This window comes from Parus major, chromosome 14, assembly GCF_001522545.3.
Source record: "Parus major isolate Abel chromosome 14, Parus_major1.1, whole genome shotgun sequence".
In the NCBI taxonomy this organism is placed as follows: domain Eukaryota; kingdom Metazoa; phylum Chordata; class Aves; order Passeriformes; family Paridae; genus Parus; species Parus major.
This window is the reverse complement of record NC_031783.1, coordinates 8280008-8301867: the sequence shown is the minus strand read 5'-3', so window position 1 is coordinate 8301867 and position 21860 is coordinate 8280008. Positions and strand designations below refer to the sequence as shown.

The 21860-nt window shown below is 42.7% G+C and overlaps 2 protein-coding genes across 3 annotated transcripts; both read left to right on the top strand.

The window, feature by feature from the left end:
• The first annotated feature begins 324 nt into the window (after positions 1–324).
• Positions 325–14983, top strand: TMC7 (transmembrane channel like 7). 2 transcript variants are annotated; one of them, XM_015642513.3, is made up of 16 exons: positions 327–447; positions 610–850; positions 2944–3089; positions 3422–3589; positions 3775–3860; positions 4362–4507; positions 5041–5188; positions 6625–6795; positions 8297–8454; positions 9312–9429; positions 10120–10217; positions 10531–10714; positions 11257–11387; positions 11646–11801; positions 12586–12664; positions 13821–14983. In XM_015642513.3, exons 1-16 carry the CDS (start codon positions 396–398, stop codon positions 13878–13880), a joined length of 2142 nt encoding a protein of 713 aa, XP_015497999.1. In that variant the 5' UTR covers positions 327–395; the 3' UTR covers positions 13881–14983. The 2 variants fall into 2 exon arrangements, with proteins under 2 accessions (XP_033373795.1, XP_015497999.1); XM_033517904.1 differs by lacking the exon at positions 12586–12664 and having other exon boundaries at positions 325–447.
• A 189-nt stretch (positions 14984–15172) lies between these two features.
• Positions 15173–18970, top strand: COQ7 (coenzyme Q7, hydroxylase). Its single transcript, XM_015642334.2, has 6 exons — positions 15173–15282; positions 15444–15634; positions 16054–16168; positions 16281–16420; positions 17950–18018; positions 18689–18970. Exons 1-6 carry the CDS (start codon positions 15189–15191, stop codon positions 18764–18766), a joined length of 687 nt encoding a protein of 228 aa, XP_015497820.1. The 5' UTR covers positions 15173–15188; the 3' UTR covers positions 18767–18970.
• The last annotated feature ends 2890 nt before the right edge of the window (positions 18971–21860 follow it).

Here is a 21860-nt window from a genome sequence, read left to right as displayed (position 1 = left end):
CAGCACCCGACACCAGCACAGGCAGTTAATGCAGACGGAAGACGTTGAAACAAAACTTAGTTCCAAGCCAAACGTTGGTGAGAGATGCTCAGCAGCCACAACACCCCCAGCCCCTCACCTGGGGAGCGTGAGCCCCTACTAGCGGAGACGGTGGGCTGGTGGCAGGAGCCTTTGCACCTTGCCGTGTATCTCCACGGAAAGTTAAAAACCAGCCCGGGGCAAGAGGAACAGAAAGACTCTGCTGTCCCAGACGCGATCCTGTTGGCTGCCCGGCGGGCGTGGCCCGGGGGAAGGCGGCCCCGGGGCAGCCTCACCCCGCCCGCCTGCCCCGCTCCGGCAGCCACCGCTCCACGGCCCCGCCGCGCCCGGAAAAGGCTCCGGCTTCCCCCGCAGACATGAGCGAGCTGGGGGCTGCCGTGGGGCCGGGCTGGCAGCGGGACAGCGGCGGTGAGGACGCGGGGCAGGCGGGGCGGCGGCCCCCGCAGGTGGCGGGGGATGGAGAGGCGGGATGGGACGGGAGCGGAGCGGAGCGGAGCGAGCGGCGCTGCGGGGGCCCGGCTGCCCTGGTGCGGTGACCCCCGACCTGTAGCCCCTGTCTCTCCCTCGCAGGGCTCTATCTCCCTACCGAGGAGCCGCCCGGCGCCGCACCTGTGGGGTTCCTGCAGGAGCTGCCCAGCTGCCAGACGATGCGGAGGCGCCTCGGGGGCACCCATGGAGACCGGCCGGCCACGCTGGGCACCGCCGGCAGCCGCAGGACCGCGGCCCGGGAGCTGCTGCAGGAGATAGGCGAACTGGCTGTTCGCCCTGCCAGAGAGCACCCGCGGTGCATGGCGGAGAAGAGGAGAATAAGGTTAATCTTCACTCTTTTCTTCCTTGGTTTGTTTTTTGCTTGTTTGTTTTTAAATTACTTTTTCCTAAACACAACCCAGGTGCGCTGGACAGCTGAAGCAGAACTGGGTTTGGCTGTATCTGTTTCACCCTGTGGCATGTGATTCTGACAAGAAGGTGCCCGAGTGCTCTTGCAGGCACGAGGGAGTCGCTGACTGGGGGCAGAAGTAGGTTGAATTGGAAGAAATTAGTCGAAACTGAGAATTACCTGTAGCAAACAAACATATTTCTCACTGTTTTACGTTTTGATTTTTTGCTGCTTTTTTTTCTTTTTCACAAAGGGTTTTGTGCTTCAAGGGTCCCTGTGAGTTATCTGTATGAACACCCCCGCCGCTGCTATGCGAGTGCTGCTGCTCTTGAGTGTGCTTAGCTGCTCTTAACACAATGCAGTGTTCTCTCTCTGCTGTGGCTCTGTGCAGTGGATAGGAAGCTTCCCAGGACCTTTGCTTCTTTTTATCTTCTCCCCCCGCTCCATTCCTTTTTAAATGACTCTTTCCTGTGCGGCGTTCGTGCCCCCCTGGTGGTAACCCCCGAAGGGAGGGATTGCAAAGACCTTGCTTTGCCCCGCCTGGATTTCAGTGGTGGTTGTCTCATGTGTCACTGCTGGGTTGAAAGCTGCTGTGAGAACAGAGGATACAGGATGTGGTTTTGCGCTGTCAGAGAACAGCTGCACCTTTAAATCAGGTACGTTGTAGTTCTAGTTATGAAGCAGGAGAGAGGTGGGAGTACAATTCATGTCTGTTACTCCAGAGAGAATAATTATGAGCTACTCTATTGCAAGAGCAGTGGCAAGCAGCCTGACCCTAGCATTTAACCCTATAGCCTATACACAGGAAACAATAGAAGATCTAGGTCACGGTAAAGGAAAGTGCTTGATACCTTGAACTTTTATTTGAAGTTTGGTATCTAAAGTTCAGTTCTTAAAGAAAAAGGAACTGGAGGGAGAAGTGGAGTTGCAACGTCCCAGGCTTGTTTACACATGTTAGCACTGAGAAATTCTGGTGGGGCTTCTTGGCGCTTCTACAGATCGGTGATCTGCATTTGTGCAGCAGCTGCCAGCACAAAGTGCTTGGCATAAACGTCCTGAGAGCTGAACACTCAACTTCTGTAACTCAGATGAATATGCAGCCCACGCTTCTATTTAAAATGCAAACCGAACATGAGCCAGACAGTTCTGCAGAGTTTAAAACGGTGCAAACTGCAGCCTGTAGTTTCCACAGAATGAAATCTCTGGAGAGGAGGTGTATTTGCTCTTAAAGCTGAGGTAATTTGCTGCCTGTCTGATTGTTCATATAGGTTTAATTTGACTTCCTGCCAAAATGCTGGAAGGATGTGGAAACAGGCAACACAGAGCACACATGGCAGTGCATCCCTTGGGCACATGAGTCAGGTTGAGTACAAGTCTTTTTAAACTGAAACCTTGGTACCCCAGCACCGTGTCCTCATGGGTACTTACTTAGCTGCTGCTCTTCTTCTGTGGTGTCAGAGGCTGGAACAGAATTTGCTGTATACGAGTCCATTTTCAAGCAATGTGTCTGTGAAGTTTTGTCTGGTTTAAGGTTTCTTAAAAGAAGCAACAAAATGAAAACTCTGAGTCAGTCAGGATTCTACTTGATGCTGTTGCTGACCACACGACAAATTTTAAAATGCAAATGTATTAATACAGTATGAAAATCCACAAGTGAGTGGTTAAAAATTACAGACAGTGGCATATTCTCAGTTTTTGTTTGCAGCTTGTTATTAGAACAGTGCATCCCCAGAGATGCTGGCAAAAAATATTTAATTGAATTCATTGAATTGGCAGTTTCCAACAAATTTTTCAAAAAGCTGTTGTTTTCAATTGTTGGTTTGGGGATTTTTTCTCCAAGAGAGGTGAGTGTTTTTGATGAGAAAGCTTGCCCTATTTGAATTAAGTTGATGTTGCCACTACCAGCAGGATCAGACGGGGAGATGTTACTGTAGATATCCCCCAGAAGGCTGCGGGCAGGCTCCATCCTGTTATGTGGAGTGAAAAACTATTTCTTGTGCTCAGTAACTGTATTTCTTGATTCTTAGGGACTTTCAGCAGGATAATACAGAGCATTTATCTAGATGGAAGCAGAGAAGAACTAGCAGTAAATCATTTAAAAAAGCACCCAGTGAAGTCAAGGGCTTGTCATCTTACCTGGTGCTTTGGCGACATGATATTCACAGCATAGAAGGTATTTCTTGTCTGATGTCCATTTCTCCTCTGGAAAGTTGCTTCTGTTGTTGGCAGTTTTACCTGTGTGAGCATAGTTCAGATATAACTATATGTGCTTAAGAAGTTACTTTCTTCCTTTATTATTGCTGAATGTAAAATCCATGCTATGGTAGAAGGAAATATATTGGAAAAAATTATTAATATGTCCACCTGAATTTCAGTTATATTGTTATAAGTCTGTGGTACTTCAAAGTACTTCAGTTCAGTGAAACTGATTTTGTAATCTGCTCTTGCTGTATTTTAAATGGTTTTATCATCTTAATTATTGACACATGTTTCTTTTATTCCCAGGGAAATTTGGTACTGGGATCCAGTCCTACTTCTCCTTCCTGCGCTTTCTGGTCCTGCTGAACTTTATAATTTTTATCCTGATGTTCAGTGTTGTTATTCTTCCCACCAAAATTTATAAATATGGAATATTCAACAGTACCATTGCTTACATTTCTCCAAAGAACATAGGTAAACATCTTCTCTATGTACAGCTGTTGTAAGATTCCCTGTTTCCATCAGCTTCTTCTCCACCTCCCAGAAAAAAAAGGAAAGCCTTTTTATAAGAATGTGGCATGTTTGAATTAACATGATCTTTCTTTCAGTGGGCATTACCATTTGAGTGACTTTTCATGCCTTTTTTTTTTTTTTGACAGAGGATGTCTGCACAATTTATGAACCTAGTGGTAATAAGGGACTTGTTTACTTCTATACTTACCTCAAAGATTTGCTCAGTGGCACTGTAAGTAATTTTTTTTTGTCTCATGTAGCATTAAAAATGTAAAAAAAACCCACAAAAAACTAATTTTGGAATGAAAATTGAAAATTTTGAGAAATGGTAAGGCGTATGCATCAGTGGGGTATGTTATCTCTGAGACAGGCTGTTTTCAAACTGACTTTTACTGAGTGACCACAAGGCCCGGTTGGCCACGTGCTGCAGCCTGTGCCTCTCCTCCCCAGCTGCTACCCCTTATTATTCTGGAGCACACTGCCTATTGTGCTCTCTGTGTAGGGTCCCAGTGTCTGTGTCCTACAGCTCTGATTGGAGAGGGGAGGGATTTTAAGCACACAGTGCCTGCATTACAGTTTGGTAGAGGCAATAGCAGTGTTTAGAAGCTACAGACTTGAAGCTTGCTGGGGGCCCTACTTTTAAATTTACAAAACGATTGCTTATTGCCAGGTTGGATTTAATGGGGAGGTTGTTGCTGCTGTTACAGATTCTATTTCAACTTCATTTTCACAGGGATTCCTTGAAGTGACGAGTTTGTTTTATGGCTATTACTCAATAGATGCTGCATGGCTCAGTGTCAAGAAGTACAACTTGCCTCTTGCGTATCTACTGGCTACATTTGTCTACCTTGCCTTAAGTTTCCTCTGGATAATAAAGAGGTAAAGATGTTGGTGTTGTTTTTTTACTGTTACTTGTTGCACAGTTTACATTGTATTCCTGCTTGAAGGGAACATGCTGTATTCTGGAGCTGTTTATGTGGAAATGGGAAATCTTTTGCCCGACCATGCAGTACCGCAGAAGCCTTTGGTGTGATTGGGAAAAAGCAAACAATTTGAAGTATCAGTTTTTCATATGTATACATAAGTAAAAGCCCCTCAATGATACTGAATTTGTTGGAGGATTTTATTTAGGGGATTTTGGTGGAGTTTTATTTGTGGTGTCTCAGTTTCCTTTGCTGTGTCTGGGTGAGGTGAGAAGGAGTGACTGTGGTGAAATGCAGGTGGGAATAACCTGTATCAGTCAGGGTCAGCTGCTGCAGAATTTCACACTGAAAGTGTCCCAGACACTGGTTGACACTAAGCAAAGGTGACAGTTTGCTCACAGAGTGGGTCATTTACTCTTTGATCAGCCAGGTTGCTTGTATGTGTTTTTCCTGTGCATAAAATACATCTTCCCATGAATTTTTCTCTAGGTCTGTGGACGGCTTTAAGCGCAACTTAGTGCATGATGGAGATCCATTTCAGAGTTATTGTAACAAAGTCTTTGCAGGCTGGGACTTCTGCATTACAGATCCAAGTGCAGCCCGGCTGAAACATCGCAGCTTGCAATATGAGCTCCAGGTGGGCAACTTCTTTTCGTGATTATGGTTTCATACAGCTAAGATGGCAGAAAAAGAGATATGTGTAATTTTGCAGATAAGGGAATAAAGTTAAGAAAGATTGAAGTAGCTTGTTTTGAGGGTGCAGCCCACATACCCTTGCATGCTTTCTAGGTAGCTGGAGTTGTGTGCAAAGTGAGAAGGCACAATGTTATACCCTTCCCCCATCCACTGGGGACCGATGCCAGCCTGTTAGCTGCTTGTCTTATCTGCCTCTTCCTCACACTCCAGTCCTGCTTCCTGTGTTAGTTTCTGCATAGTCCAACAGGAAAAGCTGTCCCAGCCACAGGCAGAACCCTGCAGGAATCAGTTTGAGTGTCCTGGGGTTTAAGTGTACAGTGCAGTAATCAGTAGTTTGGGGAGAAATAAAACTCAGATGGTGCACTTTGTACTGTTTGAGAGTATTGTTGCCATAAGAAGACACTGAAAGCTTTTCACTAGGTATCTGGCATACATGCACATACAAACTGCTGATGCAGCTGTAGATTTCCCAAATCATAAAGCTCAGAAAAGAGACTGAAAGACTCTTTTGGTAAAACAAGGACCTTCTTTTTGTTCTCTGTACACTGGAAGCAGAGATTTGTGTAGTGAAAAAATTACCTTTAAGAAGATGCTTCCACTTCAAACCACAAAGAAGTAATTACAGATTTCGTAAATCACAGTGAGTTGCTTTCTTCTCTAGTAAAGTTCACTGGAACTTCTTTTTTCATCATAGAATCAGAACCTCCTTCACTTGCTACACTTTTGCCTCCAGAACACACATCTTAGAAGAACTAGCCCCTTAATATTACTGTTTGATGGACATAAGTCCTCAGAAAATACACTCACTTGGGTGTTAATGTGGGTTTTCCCAGGTTAAACTGTCTTCACAGGAGTTAATGTATTTTCATGTCAGTTAAGGTGAAATACACCAAGTTTGACATGCTGCTCAAGATTGTACTTCTTTCTTTCAGTGCCATCCCCCAGTTTCCTTCACAAAGAGTAAAAGGAATTTTGAGCCATAGTAGTGAGGGCTGGGTACTTACCTGCAGAAGTAATGAGATGAGTGACTGGTTTACCCATTTCAGAGTTTAGTATCAAGATGAGCTCAGTCTCTCTCAAGAACAGGCAAACTGTCTGTCTTCAAGGAAGTGCATTACTGATACAGTAGAGATAAGAGGATTGCAGGACACTTTTCTTTGGCTACAGAGCCCTCAGCTTGAGGAGGCTGAGCACACAGGGGATTCCATCCCTGCATGGAGCTGTTCTGTCAAAGGAAAGAAAAAAAATGTTCTGTGTACTTGGGCAGGCGCTGGAGTAGAACAGGCTACAGATTTGCGTTTCTCAGGGGTAGAAGACATGGTGTTTAGTGTTGTGTGCTGCACCAAAAACTGCATCTCTTTTTTCTTTCCTTTGTAGACAGACCTACAGGAAGAAAAACTGAAGCAAAAAATAGCTGAGAGGACAATGGGAGAAAAGCTACGCATCTATTCTCTGAGAATATTTATAAATATAATTGTCATTGCCATTTTATCAGGATGTTTTTACTCTATTTATAGAGTAACTGTCTTCTCTCAAGAAAACTCGAATGTGAGTATAAGAAATGACACTAGGACAGATTTGGTGAAGGCTGGTGATTACAGCAAGAGGAACTATTGTGAAAGAGTCAAGTATCTTAATATAGCACTTTTCATGCAGGGATCTGAAAATGCTTTCTAGACTTGCAATTTTTTTTAGTAGATGAGAGCAGGAAAGGTCAAGAACCATGAGCCAAAAAAGCCTCCCCAGTAATGTCTCCCATTGCTGCAGAGGCTTCAGTGTGGAGTGCCTTGGAGCTGGTAAGAAGAGCAGCCCTCACTACCCTTCCCTTGTAACTGTGCTCACCTTACTGTGATCTGCTGGGTCTGGGCAGTGAACTGCCTGGGAGAAGTGACCTGCTTAAACCAAACTTCATCATCATCAGTTTCACATGATTTGGTTCACTGTCAACTGCAAAAATGCACTTCAGGGGAAGACAGAGTGAAGATTATGATCTGTCTTGTGGCTTGAGTTACCGCTGTGTGAGGAAACAGGAAGGCTTTGAACACAGCAGTTTTCAGAAGCAAAGGTTCTTTCATCATCAGCAGAAAGGATCAGGTTGGGTGGGTTTCACCTCCAGCAGGATAAGCAGATGGAAAGAGTGGTTCAGAAGCAGAACAAAGCAGACAAGCTTCTGGTTATTCTGTTGACAGCCTCACAGAAATAATTGACTTCTCTGTAGGACCCCAGGATTCGATTTGTCTGGTAGAAAGGGGGACCACGATTTTTCTCTCCCCTGTATAAGTTGCTGGTGTGATGGACTTAGCTGTTCACAAGGAAAGTTGTGCTCATGGTGGACCTAACTCTGAATTTCTGTAAACTGCCAGGATTGCACAGGCAGAAGCAGGAAATGGGGGCTAAATGAGTTTTTATGTCAGAAGTATTGTTTGAGGGCAGAGAAGAGGACCGCACAACACTGAACAACTTCAAGAACAGCTTCACTTACTGTGGGCTTTAAGAAGAAGGGTTGATATCTTGACCTTGTCTTAATGAGCAGTTAGAGGAGCTTGTCAGGATGGTAGGAAAGTCAGGGAAGCTGCTTGGCTCCAGAATAAAGAATAAATTGAAAAGTGTCTGCACTTGGAATAGTTGTAAAACGTAGCCTTGGTGCTAGCTAGTAACAGTCATACACAAACCTTGATGAGTTGAACCTCTAAACAGGAGCTTTGAGCGGGGGAGGGAGTTCCTGGTAAAGAGAGCAGGAAAAAAGCTAGGGTGTGTAGCAGCAAACTGCAGAGATAGCAGTGACCAGGCTTGTATAAAGAATAAAGATTTGTTTTCCGTGAAACTTGCTTGTCTAGAGGTATTCAGAATCAGCCCTGGGTTTGCCATTCATGTTACACCTGGTGTTGATTCCTATTGCCCGGTGCAAATGTCAGTGGAGGATGAAGCCGGAGAGTAAAAGCTGCTGCCTGAATCCTGGACAAGGCAGGCTGGTGTGTAGCTGGAGACAGTACACTCAGGAAGGTGTGTTTCGCTAAGCATTATGTTTCTCTCATCTCTTCTTCTGCAGAACATTAACAATGCGAACTCCCAGGTTAATCTCTTAGTCCAGTATTTGCCTTCAATGGTGATCACACTGGCCAACTTCATTGGTCCTCTGATCTTCTCATTTCTCATTCGATTTGAAGACTATACGCCAGCTTTTGAAATCAAACTGACACTCTTGAGGTAAAGATGTTTTTATTGTGGCCTTGGATGTTTCAACAGTTTGTTCTTGGTAGGATAAATATATTGTAAACTGAAACATCAGAAAGCAGAGAAGTTGGCACTGGAAACCAAGGAGGCATTGTTTGGCCAATGTTTAGTAGGAAACTTTAAAGCTGGGAACAATGTGTTTTGATGACAGTGTAGTGCAATCATCTCAGTGTCCAAGTTTTTGTCTTGGTCCCATTTAGCTGTGTGGTCTGGACATCTTCAGCCTGAATAAATAGTCAGTAGAGAACCTGTGGCTGCAGAGCTGTGGACTCACTGCTTTTGCACAGCAGTTCCCTGAATGAGCAAATTTGTGTGTTCAGCAGTGACTGGAAGCACAGCTTTGCTCAAGGCAGAAGTTAAAAGTTTCAGGAAAAAAGATACTTCAGTGTAAGAGCTGGTGTTTGACTGCTTAAAGCAGTAAGATCTGGGTTGAAGCACCTGAACTCTCCAAGTCCATGCTTTGTATTTCTGATTTGGCCGAGTGTCTCAGAATGTCTGAAGCCACATGACGTGGAAATACTGCACACAGAACTGTACCTGAGGGAATTGCAACCCATTGTAGCATCAAGATCTGCAACTGAAATGACTGCTCTAGGAACGCTACTGGGAAAAGAAACAAGGGACTGTAGCCTAAATCTGGGAAGGTCAAAAGCAATTTTAACTTACTACTAAGGAAAGAAATGTGTTTATTATCTGGCTGGCTGCCCTGTTAAAGGTCTGCATGACCATTATTTGTTCTAAGGCTTCCGTGGACACCTGTACAAGGGGAGCCAAGTGTTAACATGGCAATTTTTTGGCATGTTTGAAGTTAAGTTTTGACTTTCTTCCAGGTGTGTCTTCGTGCGGTTGGCCAATATTGGTGTTCTCTTGTTCTCACTGTGGAGTCAGATCTCCAACTGTGGCAGTGACAAGTGTAAGCCCTGTGGATACAATTACAAACTCTTTCCTGTAAGCAGATTTATCTTGGTCATTAATCATCTGAGCTTGTGAACAGAGATTTGTTTTCCATGAGAGCTGCTTGTCTAGAGGTGTTCAGTATCAGTCCTGGGGTTGCTGTTCATGCTATACGTGGTGTTGATTCCCACTGCGCAGTGCAAACCAGTACAGTTGTTACACATGTATCCTTTGTTCATCTAAAACTCGAATTAGAATTGGTCCAGGGGCAGATAATTCCTTAGCCTAGACTTTCTGTCCTCCATGAGGATTGTCTGAGGTAGCTGTGTTTTGGAGATATTGTGCTACTGCCTTTTGCAGCACTAAGGCAAATGGGTTTTCCTAAAAACAATCAAACAAAAAAAAACCAAAAAAAACCAACCAAACAAACAAAAAAAACCCCAAAAAACCAAAAAAAATACCCAACCAACAAACAAAAAACCCCCAACCACCAAAACCAAACCAAACACACCCAACCACCCCCCACCCCCCCCACCTCACAGAAAAACCCCAAAATCAAAACAAAAAACAAGAAAAAGTGAAAAACTTGGCTCAGGAACGTTGAAACACTTGAATATTTTAGAAATTTGAGTTAATAGCATTTGAACTTCATGATGCTGTGACAGTTATTGCTTTTGTGATAGACAGATTTTTCACTTGTTTATTTAGACTGCTAATCTTGTTTATCCTGACTTGTTTTTATAGTGCTGGGAATCTGATGTTGGGCAAGAAATGTACAAACTGATGATATTTGATTTTTTTGTAATTATTGCTGTGGCCCTGTTTGTGGACTTCCCTAGAAAGTATGTATCTCTGCTTTTTGAGCATATTTTTACAAATGACATATGAAACACATTTTCTTTCTTTTAAATTCCCCATATTTCTAACCAAATTACTAGTTTTAAAATAAAGCATAAACATATTTCTGGTGGCTTGAGCACCTATTTGCTATTCAGATGTCTGTACAGGTTTTAATATTTGAGAGCTTTTTTCTTCAGACATATTCTGTTATGTTGTCTAATGCTTAAATGCTAAGTTCTATGTGTTTCAAATGTGTTAGAATGCATCAAGGCTCTACAACTTCAATTTGGGACTAACAATATTCTTTGGTTTCAGGTTGTTAGTTACTCACTGCTCTTGCAAGCTGGTTCAGTGGTTTGGATATCAGGAATTTGAAATTTCTGACAATGTCCTGGAAATAATTTACGGGCAGACTATTTGCTGGATTGGAACCTTCTTTTCACCATTTCTCCCTGCAATAGCAACTATAAAATATTTCATCATCTTCTATGTTAAAAAGGTAATAAAAGCATGTGGTTGATAAAGGACTGAGTACTAGCAACACAGCTTAGAGCTTGGACAAAATTTTGCAAAACTGCTAAAAGTTTGGGAGCAAAATGGAAAATCCAAGCTGGGTTGGATGTTCATGTGATTTCTGACTATCAGAAGTTTTGCTCAGTGACCACACAGCGCCTTCTGTGCATCCAGTTCTTGCTGATACTTTAGGTCTTGCAATAGGGGATGTATCCAGTGCAGATGTGCGGCACAAAGCCAATGGCAGTGCCATGGATCATACATTGAATTGTTGTGTCCATTGACTCTGTGCAAGTGTGTGAGGTCCTCCAGATCAAATTCTTACACAAATTAGGAGATATTGACTTGTACCAAAATGTGAGGCAATCTTGTCTTAACCCTTCTCAGCCCATGCACATCGAAGGAAGTGGTTGTGTGGTAGCTGGTGGCACATTTGAGAATGGAAAATTCTGTAGCTGTGGGAAGTATGTTTGGGTGTCTATCTATGCAGATGTACTGGTAACAGTTTTACTCACCTTGCCTCTTCAGATTGTTTTGATACACACATGCAAACCTGCAGCAAGGCCTGTAAGGGCATCAAGTTACAACTTTTTCTTTCTGGTGGTGCTGTTGATTGGGCTCCTCTTGGCTTTTATCCCTCTGGGAGTCAGCATAGCACAGTAAGTGACAATTTGAAGTTCTGTGAAGTTGACCCTTGTGCTAAGGATGTCAGTTCTGTAAAAGCAGACACACAACTTTAGAATGATTAATAGAATATATAGGGTATAACACATAAACTTATAGCTTAGTTGATATAAACAAAAATTACAGTTTTGTAAACATAAAACACTTTTATTGAATCCCCAAATGGGTGCTGGTCTTGTGCTGGATTATTTTACGTTTTGGTATAACATCTTTCTATTCTGCTTCTTTGACAGTATCCCCTCTTCCAAGGCATGTGGGCCATTCAGGAATTTTAACACTTCATGGGAAGTTATTCCAGATACAGTACTTCAATTTCCAACACCTCTGCCGCAGATCCTTTTTGGCATGGCATCAGATGCCTTTGCAGTTCCTTTTTTTGTGATCCTTTGGTGAGTAGTGGAGACCTGATTCACTTACGCAGCTTCATTTCCTTGCTTAGTGAATGCATACTGAACATATATTAGACCAGATTTTCCATTTGCAGTCAAAAGCATCAAAACCCATATGAATCCTCAGCCCTTAGGTCTTCGCCCATGTGTTCACACTCATCAGCTTTGTTCCATTTCCTCTTGCACATCCCGTACTCAACAGCGTCCTTCTCAGAAATGTCAGCTGTGAATCCTCTGCAAATTAGTACAGCAAGCCCCGTGATCACAATTCCTATCCACAAACCCTTGTCTGAAAAAACAAATAAAACTCCCAAAACAGTCATTCTGTAAGATGAAATTCAATGTAGAATCATAGAATTTTTAAGGTTGGATGTCACCTGTAGAGAGAATCTAACCCTACTCTCCTATTCAAATCAGAGTTAAGTAGAGCAGGAACCATACCCAGTTAGATTTTCAGTATCTCCAGACATACGGAGACTCCACAACACTCTGTTCCAGTGTCTGGTCAGTCTTCCAACAAAAAATGTTTTGTTTTTTTCCTTAAGTTTAAATGGAGGTGTTTTTTTTTTAGTTTAAATTTCAGTTTAACTAAACTGGTTGCAAATTTTGGAGCCTTATTACCTGATGATTTCTAAAGCCTCTATGCTTGAAAAACCTTGTGGCTTCTTTTGGGCTCCATCCTGCCCCTCCTTCTGTAACACACGTTTATGTGTTCTCCTGAACTGAACTTGTTATTATGTGCTTTGGAAATCTCAAGTCCTCCCTTTTTGTTTGTTGTTTACAGCATCATTATGTTGTATTTTATTGCCTTGGCTCAAGCACACAAACGAGTGATTGAACAGCTGAGAGAGCAACTGGTCTTGGTAAGATCTGACCCAACACTTTATTGACACAACAAAAAGAGAACTTTAGAGATACAGAAATGAAGCATGCAGAGGAATATTGGTTTTCGTAGTCTCTGGGTATTTGATGTTTGCTACAGACAGTGAAGGATGTTTACAAATTACCCAGGAAAAATTGCCAAAGCATTGTGGTGTTTCTCAGTGGAGTTGATTTTCTTCCAGCTGCAACTAGAACAAGGTCTGGTTATATCAGGCAGCACACATGCAAGAGATATGTCCCTGAGAAGCTGTGTCCCTGTTTTTCATCTGTTGCCTTGTTTAAATCCACTTATCTGCATGGGGTTTTTTTCTGTCAAAGAAGAACCTGAATCCTGTGTTTCCTGTGCCCTCTACCATCTTGCACGACCTCTACTTCTGTTTTCTTCTCTGCCCTCACAAACAGGCACCCAACTCCCTACTCTTCCCTCCAGGCCTGTATTTCTACTGCATTTTTTCTGGTCTTGCTCTTGAGCATAGCCCAGAACTGCTTGAGCAGGTACTGAAAGTGAAACAAGTCACCACTAATCAGCCCTTTGGAGAAGGGTGCCAGTGCAGAAATGCTGCTTTGTGGCCATCAAAAGCCACTGCCAGGTTTGGCTGCATTTGTGTGCTGTGATCTGACAAGCTGCTGGAAGCAGAACTCAGCCTCAATAGTGAGATTTCTCACTTTCTTATGAAATAGTGCATTTCTTGGTATGTTCTTCCTTTAGATATGGCATTTAACAACCTGTGTGCAGAAAAACACTGCTGGGGGAAGATTTTTGAGGAGTGAGGAATTTAGGAACAAAAGCCTTCCTGCTTTTTGAAGGGTTCACAAATCAGCTGCTAATTCTGAAATTCTTTTTCGTGCTTTTTGTTTTTGTTTGCTTGCTCTTGTTCAGCTTCCTGGAAGCATGGTTTTAAATTTTGAGGTGTGTGAGATGTTTTTACTAAGCTCAATGCACAACTGTTAAAGTGTGAGCTGAGGTGAGATAAATTAAGTCAAGGCCACTGTAAACTTGAAATTGTTCAGGCAGTCAGGAGTGTGCTGGGGGAGTACAATGTGGTGAGGGCACCTATTTCTAATGAAGAAATGAGCTGTTGTAGATGACTTATATTAACACTGCTCATGTGGATCATACTTATTCTGTCTTTCCAGACGAGTCGTGACAAGGTGTTCCTGATCAGGAAGATAGAAGAAGCTCAGAAGTATCCTTGAAAACCACGCAAGCCAGAAGAACTTGACTTCCTTAAATTCCCAGAACAACAAGATAACAGCAGAAACATTTGCAGCTTCTAAAAACTGAGCAGCTGACTGGCACCCTGGGACTGTGGAATGGGTGCTTGTGGTCTGAGTCTTTCTTGTTTAAGTTAGTGGGGCTTAAAGTTTCCAAAACTTGGAAATTCAGCTAATTTATACTGTGTTAGAGCTGTTCAAAAAAGGATACTTTAACGCTGATACAGCTTCAGCGTTGTTAGGATTTTTTACATCCCTATTTTTTCAGGGAGTTTGGGTAAAATATGATCAGAACTGAAACTCTTTTGTACTGTTTTTACAAATTATGCTGTAAGAATCACGAGAGACGGGAAAGGTATGGTTTTACATGTTTTCAAGGCCTTTCATTTGTTTTGGTTTTAAAAATAAGTATGTGTGGAAGCATTTTTAAATAGTGCATAGGAAAAGAAAATATGTCATGGGTTTGAGATCAGTTTTCTAAATATTTTGAGAGGTGAGGGTTTGCTATTTATGCTGCTCTGAAGCAGCAAGAGCAGTTGAGCACTGGATAACTGGTCACAAAATGCTTCAGAGAAAACAAGCTGATAAAAGAGCTCTGAATAAACACTCTGGGTAGGAAAAAGCCAACAGGCACAGCAATGCTGGGGCACCAGCCTTGCTGCTGTGGAGGAGCCTTTCTTTTCTTTTTTTTTTTTAATGTTGTAAGTCATTATTATTTGTGTTTTATTCTTGTATGAACATTTTGACTACTGTTCTATCAGTTCTACAATGTGAATATTGAGAGTTAAATTATTGGTTCGTAATACTGTGTGTCAGTACGCTTTAATTTCACATTTCCTCTCTCTTACCTGAACTGCTGGGGCCATGTGTCTCAGAGAGCCTTGTGTTCCTGTAGGCTACTAGAGTCCTTTATTTAAAGATTGTGCTTAAGAATTTTCTGTACAAAACTGCGTTTATTGTTTGAAATCTGCCTTAGTCCGTTCTTAGTTAATGTGAGACACTATCCTTTTGATATGATGCTTTGGAAGGTTTTGTGTGTCCATCTGAACGAAATGAACGAGCAATAAACGCTATTTTGTTTACGGCACGGCCTGACGCGTTCGCTGCTGTGGGGCCGGGCCGGGGCCGCCTCCGCTCGCCCTCAGCGCTCCCGCCGCAGTTCCCGCCTCGCCCGCCAGGGGCCGCCCTCGTTCCTATGGCAACCAGGACGCGGGCTTTGATTGGCAGCTGCGCCGGTCAGTGCGGCGGCGGCGCGGGGCCAATCGGAATGGCGGGAGGGTGCGCGCGGTGATGACGGATGTCCTGTTCAGCGGGATGGCGGCGGCCGCGGGCCCGGTTGTGCGGTGTTCGCTGTTGCAGCGCCGGCCCCTCCGCTGCGGGCCGGGTACGGGCTCGGCTCCGCTCCCTGCCCGCCCCTCGGGCCCCCGCGCCGCCGCTAGGGGCCGCCTCAGACCGCTCGGCTCCGCGGGTGGGAGCGTCCACCCTCCCGTCCCGGACGGGGACCGGGCGGCGGCGGAGCTCGCGTCACCTTTGTCTCTCCGGCAGGTCTGCGGCCTGTGCCCGGCGGGGAGGCTTCCCTCAGGCTGTGCAGCACGCGGGTGGCGCGGGAGGGCATCAACAAGCCCGTCATAGACCGCATCATCCGCGTGGACCATGCCGGGGAGTACGGGGCGAACCGCATCTATGCGGGGCAGATGGCCGTGCTGGGCAGGTCGAGCGTGGGACCCGTCATCCAGGTGAGCGCTCCTGGCAGCGACCCCCCTGCTTCTCCTGAATTCGCCTTGGCTTCACAGCGGCCGCGTGTCGGTCAAAGATCGTAGCCTTCACGGCAGGGTTATTGTCCATTTTTTCCTAAGCACTTCCAAACGTGCGGGTTTAAAAAGAGTGGTGGGGTAAGGGAGTTACCAATTCTACATTTACTGTAGTGTTCTATTTTGTAAATGTTTTTATGTTACCTTCTTATAACTGTCCTCGTCTGTCCTTTTTATAAGGATCCATTTCTTTCTGCACCGTTTCTTCCCTGTGATGTTAGTGTTACAGTATTGCCTCAGCTATCACAGCATACGTGGTGTGAACTGTTTTGGTTGTTTTAGTTTTATTGGAAATGTTTGTCTCCTGTGGTTTTATGCTTCTCTGTGATCTGGTTCTTTTGCAGCAAATGTGGGATCAAGAAAAAGACCACCTGAAAAAATTCAATGAGCTCATGGTTGCATATAGAGTCCGACCTACTGTTTTATTGCCTTTCTGGAACGTAGCAGGTTTTGTTTTAGGTGAGTTTGTATAATTCCTCTTTTTGTTGTTTTGTGAAGTCTTCAATTGTGTTAAATTATTTGTTTTGCTTCAGATTTAATTGTATTCACGTGTCTGGTACTCCAATCCCAGGGGCTGGAAGTGCTTTACTTGGAAAGAAAGGTGCAATGGCTTGCACAGTGGCCGTGGAAGAGAGTATATCAGAGCACTACAACAACCAGATCCGAACTCTAATAGAAGAGGATCCAGAAAAATACAAAGAACTGTTGCTGGTATTTAACCATGACTTAAAAGTAGTTTTACAAATTGATTGAATTATCTGATGTGATTTAGTCTTTCAAAAATAATATGCTTTTAGAATTTACAGTGGATCTTTTTGTTCTGTCACTCAGAATGCTGAAGTCAACAGAAACTAATAAAATAAAAGGATGCTTTTTCCTTCACCAGCACTAAATGGATCAAGCACCAAAATTAAAACACAGATTATCTTCAGCATGCTTTCAGTAATACAGTGTTTCCTTTTCAAGTGGGAGAATTATGCTTTAAGTTTGATTAATTTTAATTGAAAGGAAGGGTCTAGAAGGGAAACAGGAGGAAAAAGGAGAAAATATTGATTGCACAGTAGCTGTGTTGCCCTCTGAAGGCATTCAAGTACCTCCACATGTTCCTTAACCTGTAGGGCCCAGAGCTACTCACAGAGCTCAGGGTGAGCTTGAGATGACCCCCTCTCCAGCCCCTCTGCCCCTGTTGTGTTTGATACACCGGGTGGGGTTTGCTCTCCTGGCACTGCTGTCAGCCAGCACCCTGTTCATGTTCTAGTCCTGGATGCTCTGAGTGTGTAAGGTGCTGATGTTTGTCAGCTCTGTGAGAAAATAATTTCCCAGACCTTTTAGGCATCAAACTGGGGCACATTGCTGTAAGGTGGTTGTGGGAATTGAGCTGTTTCCACAGGCAGCATGTGGAACTGGTTCATTCCCAGCCTTGCTGGCTACCAGTGTGTTCAATAGTGCATAATGTAACATGTAGCAAAATCTGATTATTCCAATGTATCCTATTGTTACAGAAATTGTATCTGAAGTAACTGGGGTTGTGTTGAGGTGCACCAGGGAAATAACACTCCTGAAGATAATGATTTCATGAAATAAATAGAGATGGCACAAAGTAAAGAGAAAAATCCAGGCAGTGAGTTTATTCACTGTGCCAATATGAGGAGAACTAGTGAGGACACCAAAAGCAATGCAAATCTGTTGGGCAGGGACAGTGCCCAGATTCCTGTAAGTGCTGAGCTCTTCATTAAGTAATCCTGGTCAGCTGCAGGCATCTCAGGAAAAAATACTCTCAGCCTTTTTGTCCCAGAAAAATTAGGAGACAAACAATTGTTCTTTAGAGTATACTAGAATGGACAAAAGCTTGGTTAGCTCACAGGGAACAGCCCTTACTGATTGCAGGGGCCTTAACTCCTTTATGCAAATTGTCAGAATAACGTGGGGGTGTGAAACTAGTCAGTGTTAAAAGTTCCTATGACAATAGGGTTTTTTTGAAACAATGAAAAAGATAATGATATATTAATTAAACAGCAGCTTGAACTTAAAGACTTCTTTGGAGACCACTAGAAGAATTTTAGGTTAGGGGAATGCTGTAAATAATTCATTTCTTGCTGAATTGGAGGTTCAGATCTTTGAGAAGTTTTTGAGAGACCCTGGCTTGCCACGGTGCACACAATGGACAACAGCATCTAGTTTTGTGTACTGGCTGCCTTGATTTCTCTGCAAAGTAGGCTCAGTAACTGCTGTTTTTAAAGGTAATAAAGCAATTCCGGGATGATGAGCAGGAGCACCACGACATTGGGCTTGAGCATGATGCAGAAGCTGTAAGTAGAATCTTGACTAATGGATGCTGTCAATGAGGATATAAATGTGCTGCTCTTACCTTCCTTACTTGAGACTGGGATGTGGTTCTTTGAGAAGCACAAAATAAGGCTCTTGATACTCTTTCCTAAAGATACACATAAAAATGTCCTGCATGTTATAACTTTCATTTTTCTAGAACAGAACTCAATCTGTTGAAATTCATGTCAACATGTTAAAACGTTTTGATTTTTTTCTAAGAGATGTCCTCTGCAAATTTTTAGATTTTCTTTTATCTTCAGTTTAAACTAAATATTTTTGAAGATAAAGGCTAATTAGTGCTATCCATACATTGCTGGGAACTGGAGGCATCACCTTATTAGGAAGTGTGAAATACTGAACTAAATTCTGGGCTCCCTTGGATACTCTATGGCAAATGTGTGATTTCTCTCCTATTTTTTCTTTTGACTTACATTTGTGGAGAAATAGAAATATTCTGAAAAGTTGATAAATGTTAATTTAGTTTTTTTCTAAGATAGATTAGACTGCATATACAGGTGAGGTTTTATTGGGGTGGGTGTGTGTGTGTTTTTACTTGGATTTTTTTTTAAATAGTGCTTACTATTCCTTATCACAATCTGGTTCAAGCAAAACACTTCAGTAGATGTATTTAATCTTTTATTCTTTTTGCAGACACCAGCTTATTCTGTTTTGAAGACAGCCATACAACTTGGATGCAAAGCTGCAATATTTTTATCAGAAAGAATTTAGTTATATTTTCCATAATAATTGTGGCAATAAACTGTGACACAAAAGTGTATGGAAATTGTGGAAGACTCGGCTATTTTATTCCACTTTTTAAATTTTTCTGCACTAAGCACTTGATTCAACCATCCTTTGTAACATTAAGTCCCCATTTAAAAGTCTATATTAAAGTCAGTTGACCTAAATGTGAATAAAGTTGGCAGAATTGAATCTGTGTGAACTAAACCTCCCTATTCAGAGACTGTTCACAAGGTGGCAGCAAAATATGTATATACATGGTTTATATATACAACATTTGTGTATGGATGCACACACAAAAATTATAAATATATTCTCTGTTGCCTTCAAATTTATGTGTACTTGAAATAAGCTGGGGCAAATAATTTTAAAATAGTTAATACTAGTTGTTTTCAGGGTGAGTGAAGCAATAGTAAGTATTTATTTTCAGTCCATCTTAAATAAAAATTAGTATTATAAGATAAGTTTTACTTAAAGACTTCTTTTTGTTTTGGGGTGTGCTTTTTATCAAGTACAGTTCCAAATTCTTTAAGCAGAATTTTACTTACTGTGGGGTTTTTTTTTGTTGTTGTGGTGGGGGTTTTGTTTTGTATTTTCTTGGGTTGGTTTGGTTTGCATTTTTCTTTAACCTGACCATGTAAGGAATTGATCCCTGCCGTAAAGCAGGTGGAGAGAGCAGCTTGGAGCACTGTGGAATTGCATTCAATATTCTGTTAGAGCTTTCAAGCTTATTTTACTTTGCTTCAGACAGCATTTAATCTAGGTACATCTGAGCTTGCCTTCTTCAGTAGCTCTGTTAGTGTTTGTAGGTACTGAGTGGTATGTAATTTTACATTAAAGGCTTCTTAAAGAGGATTATTTACCCTTTTTTTGGTGAAGGAGCTTAGGCAGAAGGTTAAATCTTAATATAGAGAAACTCTATTCTGTGTGATTTTGTTATGGCTGTCACTTTGTATGGTCTTTAAAATTAATATCTCTCAAACTGTTGCAAGTGTCACCTTGTTAGACTCAAACTACTGATGTTATTTACTTTGTTCAGTCAAAGTAGCATTTAGTTCTCTGTCTGACTGGTTTGCACACCCACTGGAATAACTTGACAAACTCAAAGCTAAATCACAGATTCTCAGGGACTGTGTAATCAGCAGATAACTCTAAGGGAGTCTCATTTTACTTGCCTCAGCCCCAGACAGTTGTGAGCAGTGTGCATGAAAACTCAAATTTACTAAAGATCCATCCTATTCTACTAATGCAATATCTTCCCTAATTTGACCAATTCTCTGAGCAAAACTCATATCTAGCAGATTTCTTGCCTTAATTTCTCTAAAGTATTCAATTTGTATGTGGAAAATTCCTAGGTAGTTTGAAGAAGAGAGGAATCAGCACAAAAAAATGGTTAGCTCAAGTGGTTAGAGGGGCAACAAGTGGTGCTGGAAGCCTGTGCAGTGCAGTTGTGTAAGTCACAGGCTTTAATAAGTGCATAAAAGAAGGAAAAAAGATTGTTTGATGAATAGTCCATTGTAAAGTCTTTCATCCCAGGGGCAGCAGGGAATGGCTTCTTTTCTAAGTCCATTTTTGCAGGGGAGGGAGGGCAGGGCATGGTGTATTTTGACTCAAAGCTGCACACTTCATACCCATACATACAATGGTCTTGTGACAAACTGGAAACTGAGTCAGACAATTCCTGGTCTTTTAGCCATTACATCAAGGTTGAAAGCTGGACAAGGCATCTGTGAGGGTTTCCTAGAGAGCTGGTATACTCAGCTGAAGCCTTGGATTCTCCAAGGCTGTGGTTGCAGATTCTCTGAAGATGTCTGTGGTGGTGTTCAGCACTGGTGGCATTGGCATGTGACAGTGACAGAGAGACATGTTCACATGATTGTCCAAGATGTGGGTGGCCCCTGAGACCATGACACACTGCTCACTTGGGGCGATACATTTTAAGAGACAAATCTCATGTTAAATGTATTTTGTTTGGCCGAGGGCTGGGAGCATCAAATACCAAAAAATTGCCATGTGAGGCCTGTGTTTGGTCATATCTGCTGTAATTGAAAGTGCTCATAGAGAGTTCTTTGTCCTCAGCAGCTGAACACATCCTGCACATTTGAGAAGGGTGTCAGACAGTAGCACTGTCTCCAGCTGCAAGCATGAAATGTGAGTTGAAAGATCAAATCTGCTTTATGCTCTTGAGAAGGATTTTTTCTTTAATGGAGCAGCAGATTTCTACCCATCCACTAAAGTGAGGGTCAGTTGTTCTGCCACTTCCAAATCTTGTGCATTTTCCTGCTCACTGGCAGTTTACTCTTTTTTGCTGTTGTTTTACCTAGAAAATGGAGCTGCTTTTCATTTTTCTCATTGAAAGGGGGCTTTTTTTTTTGTTTAAAAACCTGTTTCAGATTTTGAAAGACTAGAAAAAGTGGCAAAAGGTTACAAATGCACAAGAGGTGCTTAGTGCCATACAATTCTATTGTACAGCAGCTGCAAGGCTGTAGTTACTTTTTTATGTTGAGGCAGAAGTAAGCTGAGTAACACCAGCCATCCCAGCAGGGGTTAATGGCAGGCAGAGGCCAAAGTATATAACTTATACAAATCTGTTATCATAGTGATCCTCAATGAACTCTGCTCGTGTTTACAGAGGAAGGGAAGCTTGGATCAGAGAGAGACTGTGAAATGCTGCGTTTTCAGAGCAGGGAGTGGGGAAGATGAGTGTCTTCACTGTGCCTTTGAGTTCTGTGTCTTCCTTGTAAATGATAAAATACACACATAATTTGGGTTTTATAGTATGCAGTGGGATGAAACCCTTCCCCTCATAGTCATGAGGTCTTTTGTAGCTCTTGTGATAAACCAGGGCTTGATCCTAATTTTCTCCTGCAGAAGCAGTTCTATTTCTCAGTGAGGAGGAGCAGCAGGTACCCATCTGTGTGTGTGCAGGGCTATAAGGCTGTTACCTGCTCTTTGAACAGCATCTCACCTCTTGCTGGTTTCATCTGCAGTCAGTGCTGGGGACAGCCTGGCCCCTCTTCTCCAAAGCTGCTCTGAGTCAGAGATAAAGGTAATGATGGTGTTTGGAGGGGAGTGACACGGT